Source organism: Telmatherina bonti (assembly GCF_933228915.1).
Source record: "Telmatherina bonti genome assembly, chromosome: 10".
NCBI lineage: Eukaryota > Metazoa > Chordata > Actinopteri > Atheriniformes > Telmatherinidae > Telmatherina > Telmatherina bonti.
In genome coordinates, this window is record NC_136628.1 from 33,785,010 (window position 1) to 33,795,487 (window position 10,478).

At 40.6% G+C, this 10,478-nt stretch overlaps 1 protein-coding gene across 1 annotated transcript; it reads left to right on the plus strand.

The window, feature by feature from the left end:
* Positions 1–1,033: 1,033 nt before the first annotated feature.
* LOC306761678 (pannexin-3-like) lies at positions 1,034–9,339 on the plus strand (the record flags this gene model as incomplete). Its single annotated transcript, XM_079247944.1, has 5 exons — positions 1,034–1,217; positions 4,952–5,094; positions 7,622–7,836; positions 8,225–8,976; positions 9,281–9,339. 5 exons carry the CDS (start codon positions 1,034–1,036, stop codon positions 9,337–9,339), a joined length of 1,353 nt encoding a protein of 450 aa, XP_079104070.1.
* Between the last annotated feature and the right edge of the window lie 1,139 nt (positions 9,340–10,478).

Below are 10,478 nucleotides of genomic sequence, written 5' to 3' on the forward strand. Positions count from 1 at the left end.
GAGTTTTTTAGCAATTATACAAAATGGGAAAGCAGGGAATCTTAATTAGAATTACCATTTTCATTTTAAAGTGTGTTAGTGCTCCACTTACAGCTTGTTTTCATTTTGTTGAAGATTATGTTATTCTGTTACAGCAGCTTTAAGCTTCCAGTAACTCCAGACAACTAAAACAATGAGAACTGGTAGAAAATTACTGGTTTCCAGCTAAGCTCCCTCCAGAACATCTAAAAATGTCACACACCCACTGTACCTCTGAAACGTGAGTTCTCTCACTCTGAAAAAAATAATTACACATGTCAGTATGGACTGGAATGTCGATTGGATTTATAAACATTATCGAATATTTGAGAGCAAACTTTCAAACCAACGTCAGACACCCTCAAACTGAATTCTTCTCATTTCAGAAACATGCCTCTTTGTATGTTACAGGATGTTAGCCTGCACTCTGAGGCTGAAGTGCTGCAAAATATAGAATCAGAATGACAGAGGCAGAAAAAGCCACTGGCAGTGGTTCGCTTGTTTGAAGTGGGCCCGAGCCAGTGTGCTTCACAGTGTGGGTACAGCACACATACATAAACACACACACACATTTAGCTGTAAGGCCAACTGTTGAGAACTGGAGGTCTGCTGCCGTCCTGCCATCTGGGCGCCTACATGCTCCCCAGATGTCCTCTCTGTAATTAGAGCCAGACCCGGCTCGGCCTGGTCCAGCCCAAATCCAGCCTCTCATTTACAGAGGAACTCCCTGAATACTTAAAGAGCTTTCCAACGCTGTGCGGGCCTTTAGAGGAACTTAGCAAACTAATACCATCACACAATCTGGGACAGTCAAGGTAAGCTGGCTTTTATCATGTTTCTTTTTCTGATTTATTATATAACACGCAGTGAAATCTAACAGGCGGTAAGATGAAGGCAAGCAATACCACGATGAAGGTCATGAGTCTGATTTGTTCTTCCACTATCTTGCTGTTCTCCTGCATCCACCTTTTTCTTTTTTGTGTGTGTGTGTGTTATCGCTTGCCAGGTATTTACAATGTCCATCGCCCAGGCAGCGGCCAAGGCCATGCTATCTGATGCTCTGCTGCAGGACAGCTCGGGGATATACAGGATCAACCACCTGGAACTGGAGCTTCCTTTGGACAAGGTCATCAAATATGTGTCTGTCGGCCTCCCACTGATGCTGGTGTGTATGGCCTTCGCCCGAGAGATCTCACTGGGTGAGCACCTTTCTGCCCCTGTGCTGTCTTTAAGCACCAGCAGGGAATTTGTTTTGTTTCATTTACCTTTTAATTCTACCTTTTATTCATCAGTGCTCTTTTGTTCCTGCATGCCTTTCAGCAAAGTCGCAAGTCTTCACTGCATAATCATGCACTGTTTGTCTTTGCATCTCTATTTACTCGCGTATCTGCATTTAGTTGAACTTGCAATGAGCAGAAATGTCATGCATATTATTATAAATGCACTTTATTATTCATGGAGCTCATCAAGCTTGATTCAGAGTTAGCTTAATAAAGTAAAGCTCAACTGTGAGATGCTAACAGGAAGCACAGCTGTCAACAAGAAAATAGGTTTACTCAGACCCAAAACAGATGAACAAAGCTGCGTTTGGGTATAATTACACTAATGCTATCAAACAAACCAAAAAGACTTCATTCAAAAGTTTGTTTGCTGTTTAATTTGCCGTCTGAGAACAGCGCAGTTGCAGCTTTTGTGTCGTTATAACGGCAGGCAAGAAAAGCAGAACTAGCAATCCGAAATATACATGCCAAGTTTAGGATGCAAGTCTGTTGTTAAGACACTGACTCCCTTGACTTTGAACTAAATGTCTTTGCTCCGGAGCTGGTCTGCAATCAGCCTGATGCTCCTGATGCTAATTACCACAGGGGGGATGATTGAGAGCACCGTTCACCAGCGCTGGCACACTGTAATTACAAGGCAAAGTTCTTCTGTGGCAGCTCCCCTCTATTTGAGTCAAATGAGAGGATATGTTGATTAACTAAAGGAGAGGGGGGAGCATGATGCGGAGGTGGAGTGCACAGCTCATCTGATGGATCCTGGCTGCCTATCTGCTGGGTTGTCAATTTCACAACAGGGCTTGATTGCGCTGCTGTGTAGAGGCTGGTTGACTTGCACCTGCACTCTCAGCCAAGAATTCCCGTTCAAGGCTCAAATGTGGGGAAGATGTGCCAGTGTTAATTGGGGATTGGGAGGGGAAGGAGGAGATTGGAGCTGAGGCAGAAATTCCAGCTCCCTCGTTTTTGCCAAATGGCTCGGAGGAGTGGGAAGCTGAAGGGGAGAACATTTCACACGATTTCACAAAAAGGCACGAGCTGTTGCTTTATATTAAGAGTGATCTGGCACCATGTGTGGACCCACACGAGTAAACAAGAAAAATGGATTCTCACTGTAATTTACATCAATGCTATATTCCCAGTTAGTGTTGTTTCATTGATTCATTTGACCTCTATTTAACAACTAAGGAGCTGATGGAAAATCTCCAGAGTCCAGCTCAAGAAAAGCACATGCAATACAAAGAAACAAAACAATACAGCACTTAGGGATATTCAACTCTCAGATGTAATTTACAAAGAAATCTGAAATGTTCGTGCTAAACTGACCTATTTTAACATAAATGTAGGACATAGCAACATAAAATGTTAAGGTCTCATTAACTTGTCAGGTGTTGTCTTGGTTTGATGACATCTAGGTGTCAACAGGATGATGAAGAACCTTTCATGGTTGATTCATGGTTCAGATGCTTCTTTGTTTTTTAGGTTAAGCACCTTGCTGGAGAAGAGCATTTTGGGAAATTAGCACTTCAACATTGAAGATTTACACATTTGCATTAAGAACCCTTAGAGAAAATCCAATGTAGTTCATTTCTAAAGGTTATTGTACATATTAATTTCACTCTGATTTTATTGAATTTCATTCAATAAGCTCTCCGGAACTGGTAAATCTCACATATATTAGGCTGCAAACCTTTAAGAATAGTTACAGGAAATCATAGCTGAATAATTTCACCCTTACTTAAACCTTACAAGTACTGTAATGATGGTGTGGCTTTGATCATTTTAGCCATGCTGTTGAAATACGGTCAGTTTTTCCTTGCTTTGTCTCCTGCTAATATTGGCTAATTCAGCATCCATCTGTCACCCTGTCTCTTCTCAGAGCTCTTTTTTGCCACAAAAACTGCCTTATTTCTTGTTTTGTTCCTTTCTTCTTTTGTTTTCTTCACTTCTTTTGATAACGTCCTCTTGTGTTTTATTGCTGAATAAGCCGTGGTGCACATCCAAACAGCTGATATCCAGTTGCTGGTGTGTACTGCTGTGCTGCAACAAAAAATGCTGATGTTATGTGATCCTCCAGCCTGTAAATGATACATTTTAGGAATTGGGGTTTCTCAGCCTTGAAATGCTTTTGAAACAAAAATAAATTATATTGAGGAGTTAATTAAATATCAATAAGATGAAATACATCCTTTGAAAATGATAAAATAATTCAACTACAGATTATTATAAAGTTATTGACATTTATTAAGTTGAAAATAAAAAAAAGTAAAAGTAGTATGACAAAACTGCATTAAACCAATAAAATGTCATAATAAACCCTCATCATGTAGGCTACAGTAGCAGCATCATCATGACATCATAACATCTGACAGCTACTCATGTGACAGAGAAGGAAAACAATGTAGCTTAGCTTCTCACATAATTTGTTACCTCAAAGTCTCAGAAGTAAAAACAAATTTCCTGTTTTATGTCAGCAGGTTGAAATCTCAAAACTAAAACTAAAATAAAATCTGGTATTTTGACCTCCAGATATCGAAGTATCGACTCCAGTGTATCAACATATCCCTATTTAAGACTTGAGATTTTCCTTCAAGCCTACTTTAACACCTGTCCAACATGTTTTCCACCATTATTTTACTTAACAGTTTATTTTACTGATCATAAACCAGTTTTTCTGGTCTGAGAATTTGAACTATATAGGTGAGACTGAGCTCTTGTAGTCATTATATTAGCAGTTGCTGCTTAACTTTTTTTTAAAAATATTTTTTGTGATGCTTTCTAATTGTTAATCAAGCAAAATTAGCTGAAAAGTTTGCTGGCAGTCATATATCACTAAAGTTATGAGGAGAAGAGACTTCTGCCTCCTTTCCTGTTTCCTAAAGCTGAAAAAAACATGGCCGACTATATTTTAACTCACACGTTAGACTAAAAATACAAGCTGTATCCTCATCTCTAAATATATTCAGACAAGTTCAGATTTTAAAATATCCTACTTCATCATAACCTCAGCTCCCATAATTCTCTTAAAAGTGTCACTATCAATATTGTTGATTTTAATGTAGAAATGTTGCTGATTAACTCCTCCACATGCACGCCTGTGGGATAATTGGACCGTGCTGCCTGTAATAATATGCTTGACTGGCAGGAGAAATCCCATCCTGACAGTAAATTAGTGGTTGGATGTTTCTACTTCCAGACAGCTGGGCATCTGTAGAGGAGCAGGGTGAAAAATGTCTCACTCCCATCGCTGTGAATTTGGTGGGACAGTGGAAAGGGTGTGCACCCTTAGTAAATGACACAGAGGAGTAAAGTAGAATCAAGTGGTTGGACCATATGTGGTATTATCAAGGTAAACTAAATACAGAGTGGAAAGGAGAACATTTGGATTGGAGTCACCCTGGTTTTTAAATGGCAGGTTGCCATTTGGGAAATGTATCATTTCTCCGCTGAACATCTGCATGGCTGACGAGAAAAGGGGCAAATCTCCAAGTTTGTTAATGGACCTCTTGTGCTGAGTACTGTGTTTATTTATGTGCAAGAGATATCAAGTGTTTGGAGACCGCTTCCAGGCAAGTTTACAGCGAGATCAATGGAAATTGCAGAAAGCGGCTCCATGTATTAGCGAGCGATGTTACAGCTCAGACTTGTTTATTTTGCAGGGCCTCAGATCAGCTGCTTCTCTCCCAGCAACTTCACTGCCAAGCAGGCCGACTATGTCGACACATTCTGCTGGGACTCTCTCATGCATCACGAGTTTGACAGTGATGGGAACTTTGAGGAGCGCTCTCTCTGGGTTCACAAAGTGAGTGTGAAGATCCTGATCCTTTGGCTTGTTACACCCACTCACACTGACTTCAGACTGCATGCAGATATATGCTGGAACTTTTTTTCCTGCTAAAGCTGAGAATATACTTCCTTGTTATTACACATATGTGTGATGATCATGGCTGCCTCATGTGTTATTTTTTTTAAAGACACACAAAAGAACTTTTCCCATTTTGCCCGTCACTTGCCCCCTATTGACGGTTAATTCAGCATCCATCTTGGATCCTACCTGCCCTTTAACTCCTCCAAGCAAGCAAAAGACGATCTTCTGATGACTTTTGTTTGGTCTCTTTCTCTCTTTTAATCTTCTTGTGTTATTTTTTGCTGAATCAGAGACATTGCGTGTTCAAAAGAGTTCCTTATTATCCTCTTAAGTGAAACGTCACATCGTGTTCCAGATGTAAAAGTATAAAATATAGTATAAAATGCGTTTTTTTCAGCCTTGGAATGCTGCTGAGCAGCAGCGGCTCTAAAAATGCAAATAGATGTCACTGTGTCATCGAATATGTCCAGGAGGTGGAGTTTTAAGTTCAGAAAGTTACATAAAGCGTCTTTAAAGCGTACCTAGCTAGAATTTCTATGTGGACCCCATAAGAGTTAAATTTGGGTTTTAGGTAAAGGTCCTACATAGCTTTGTTTGCCGTTTCCAAAATGGCATTATCCATGTAGGTTTTTGATTGGGTTCTTTTTGGGACCCAACTTGGGGCCCATTTGGCCAACGCGCATGGGGTCCTCATGCCCCACTTAAACCACTATTATCCCTTACTCAGCTGACATAGCCCACATAGGCTTCACAAAAAGGGCCCATGTAACTGAAACCACCTAGGAACAACAAGATTTGCCCAGTACAAGCCCATGCCCACATAGTAACACTTATGAGCCCAATGCTAGCTGGGATATGGATCCTGTGGAATTCACCGAGTTGGGCCCCAGCTGAAACCCAGTCAGAACCATAATGAAACCCATATGAGCAAACACATGTGAGACTAATGTGGAAACTGCACACAATGGGACCCTCATCTACAGTCCAATTTGAGCTGTCAAGAATCACACATGGACATGCTGGCTGGGGTAATTTGCATTTACAAACTACAATATGCATGTATCTATTAAAGGCAGTTTAGGAACAAGTTTGACTGGATTTAAGGGTCAACAGTGATAAAACGGACATGACATGCTTGTTTTAGGGATCCTACATCCTATCTAAAACACCACTGCTGTAGGGATTTGTTGTCCTGGTTGTTGTTTTCTAAAATACTAATCTCTTATGTCACCATGTTTATCGTTTGTTTACATCCTACGAATTCAACAGTTCTATTCGATCTGAGTTCTCTAATGAGTTCTCACCCCCTTTAGGTGTAGTTGTGTAGTACTCAACAAAAAATGTGAACAGTTACACTCATAATGAAGCCAGTTGGCTACATTAATGTGATGTTTAAAAGCAAATATGTTCTTGACCTTAGTGTAAGTTTTAAAACCTCTAATGAAAATGTAAATTTGAAAGGATTTTAATTCCCCTCTGAAGCATTGAATCAAAGTACACTTGATTCAGTTAACCAGGATTCAGCATTATATCGATTCAGTGGATCACAATCATATGTTCGTCATGTCACCAACCACATTATGATTATAACAGAGCAGATGTAAATATTTCTACATTCAAATGTTTCTTACAATGAATTCTGTTTTTACTTCTGTTCAGTATTTTCAGTTTGGACTGATATTTAATCATGAATCAATGTAATGATGTACATTGAAGTATCATTTAAATACTTTTGGAACTTTGGAACTAATTTCTGTGACACAGAAATTACTATTGTTTGCAAAATTCAACACTGGGTGCAGGATAGGTATAGATTTGACCAGATGCCAGGTCACACAGTCAACACTACTTAAATTCTGACAAGTTTTGAAGACAAAACACACAATGCTTGTTTGGTCTGCTGCTTTAGACCGTTTTTATGTTCATGATGGAGGTGGTTGATTACATCTTGGTGAGATTAAAAAGTTAAAAGTTTATTCTCTACTTTAGTGTAACTTGGCAAACTTCAGTTGAAAATGTACCTTTTAAAGCAGGGATGTCGAGCGCTGGTCCTTGTGGGCAGAAACCCTGCAGTTTTTCCATGTGTACCTGCTCCAACACAGCTGGCTCAAACCAATCGGTCTTTGTGCAGAACTTCATTGGCTGTTGGATCCATTCAATGTAAGCCTGGTGTGTTGGAGCAGGAATACATGGAAAACCTGCAGGACAGTGGCCTTTGAGCACCGACTTTGGACACCCCTGTTACAAACGATTTTATTTCACCTCTGATGCATTTTCCCTAATCTTCATACCCTGTTATTAGATTGTTAATCACTGATTTAATTTCTGTTCTACATCACACAATTAGTCATATATAATTCTGGATTGTAAAGCTGTCATCTCTGTGACTAATCTGCTTCTTTTTTCCACCCTTCTTCATTTATATCTCCTTGCTACCATATTCCTCTCATTTTCTTTTCAGATGTTTCCCTACTCTCTCCTGGCCATGGCTATCCTGATGTACCTGCCGGCTTTAATCTGGCGCCAGCTTGTCATGCCCACTCTGGGCTCAGACCTGCTGTTTATCATCGATGAACTAGACAAGTCATACAACCGTTCAGTCAGACTGGCCCAAAGCATTTTGGATATGCGTCAGAATACTAAGAACCCACTTACATTTCAAGCTGAGCTTCAGAGGTGAGAGTCTTGCATTATCACTGGCTTAAAGGAGAGACATTTGCAGATCTTATGCTGAGATGCCAAATAACAAGCCTCTGCATTCATGTTTATGTTTGACTTTTCTATGACCCCTGATTTACAATGAGTCTGCTTGAATGCAGAGATAAATAAAAGAAATATTTCTCAAAAGATGTAGAAGTGATGCTGCAGTATCAGCTGCAAGCAGTGAATATGTGGTTTGGGAATCCATGTAATTCCATGCAGTGCTTGTGGTTTGTGTCAGTGTTGGTGATGTGGTGGGCCCCTCCTTGTAACCATAAATAGATGATCGTGTTTGTGTTTGAAGACGCCCAGTTTTTTTAAACATAAAAATGGTCTTGATTTTCTTCTTCTTGTCCAACTGCAGGGCCAAGAGGAAACGATACTTTGAGTACCCCCTCCTGGAGAGATACATGCAATGCAAACAAAACTCTTACTTCCTCGTTAGCATGCTTTTTCTGCGTGGCTTCCTTCTCCTGACCTTCATGACTTCCGCCTGCCTCTATCTGGCTTACTTCCACCTCTCGGCCTTCATGCAAGACGAGTTCAGCTGCTTTGTCCGCACGGGGATGCTACGTGATCAGAACTGGGTTCCGGAACTAGTTCAGTGCAAGATGATTGGACAGCTGGTCTTTCAGGTTATAAGTGTGGCCAACGGTGCCATCTATGTCCTGTTGGCCCCCATTGTCCTCTTTAGCATCATTCGACTCTTTGTTTGGGACACCAGCTTCATCTCCATCTATGAGCTCCTCCCGGCTCTGGATCTCCTAAACCGCCGAAGGCTTGGCTGCCCACTAAACGACCTCAATGTCCTCCTGCTCTTTTTACGTGCCAACGTAGCTCACTTGAAGTCCTACGGCCAGGTGAGGGCTTTATGCTCTCTTGCACCACCGCAAGTTGGCAACGCCACTGCAGGACAGGGCTTGAATGCAATGCTGACTCAAGAGGAAATGGAGGAGCGTGAAGAGGCTGCGATGGAGCTCGCAGAGGAAGTGGGGGAGGCCAAGGAGGAGGGGAAGCTCAACTTGGTGGATATCATGACTATTCTGGGAGCAGCACAGGCGAGAGTGGTGAACTGCAGTGAGAAGAAGCCTCTGGTGGAGGAAAATATGAGCCTGGGTACCACAACACTTATCTACACACTCAAACGCATTGTTCTAGTGGCTATTTTCATCTTCATCATTTGGGATGTACAGAAAATCATTTAGTAAGACTGGTTTATGTTCTTTTTACATAAGGTGACGTGAGCAGTCTGAGAAACATCTGCTCACAGGCAGTAAATCCAAAATAGAAGCTGTGTTGCTTTCTGCCTGAAACTGAAATGCCCATATTTCTAAAAGAGTCTTTAAATTGACTGGCTAATGTGGAAGAGATAGATTTGTGGTACTTCCTTGCCCTAACTGCCCTCTCTGTCTCTTCACAGAGCCAAACCACCAGGGGTACCATGAGTTGAAGGAGACTGCACCATTTAGTCATTACTAGGCCTTCAATGGACTGAATCAATGTGGTAGCATTGAGGGACGCAGGGGGTCGGACACCAATTGGGTCTCTGGGGTCTGAAGATAAAAAAAAGCCTCTTTTAGAATTATAGGGCAAATTGTTCTGACTGGAAATGTCAGTGGATATAGATTTACCAGTTTTCAGCTTCTGGGCATCTGTAGCTGTCACTGAGTTTGCTCCTGTCTCTTTAGTTTAGTCCAATATATTTTGAAGAAGGAAGCCTGTATGTCAGTGGAAAGCAAATGAGAGTTACTGTTGTAATTATGGGGCCAGAACAGCATTTGTCAATGTGTGAGAAGTGCTTCCATTCACACAGCATGTACGAGACAGAAATGGTGTCCTGTAACAGCTATGGGTCCTACTGTCAGGAATTTTCTGTGACTTTAATTGCATGAGCTTAATAAGAGGTTGCTGACTATTATAATTTATGTGCTTGCTTTTCTCTCGTTGTTTGCTTTTATTGTCATTTCCTTTACTATTTCTTGTCTGTCCAACAGCATCACATGCTGCTACTTAATGTTTATTCCCATTAAAATAAAATGACTCACTGGGACAACGTGTGTAATTCCTTGGCATCACTGATGTGGTTTATCTCCCAGTTATGATCTAGGTAGATTTTCTGCAAAGACATCTTTTACTGCTCGAGGTTTCAGTGGGGTCCTAAACTGGCAGTGTTTGTTATACCTGCATTTTCTTTCTATATTTGAATTCTTCTGTTTTGAGTATAGCATGAAAAAAATCTGTATTCTGTGTATTTCTAAATGAATTAACTTGATTTAGCTGTTTTTTTTTCTTATGTTTCTATGATTATGTTTTAGAAAATGACTTGTCAAAAAAAATTCCTTTGTTGATTTATCATAAAACAAAACAGATGCATTTTTGCAGAACAGCACAGCTGCTCTTTTTTCTGGAGGTTTTGTTGATTATGGATGCAGTTCTGCCATGATGTGCATGTCTGGCAGTTATCTACAAAAGAAGACACAAACATGCAGCTACTTGCTGTTGGGGCCACGGTTAATGACTTCAACTAGAATAAAGTAATACGACCAACATAGGTTCCACCATCATATTAATTTGTATCATAGTTTTTCTGCAAATCTCTCATGCATGCCGTTGAATTT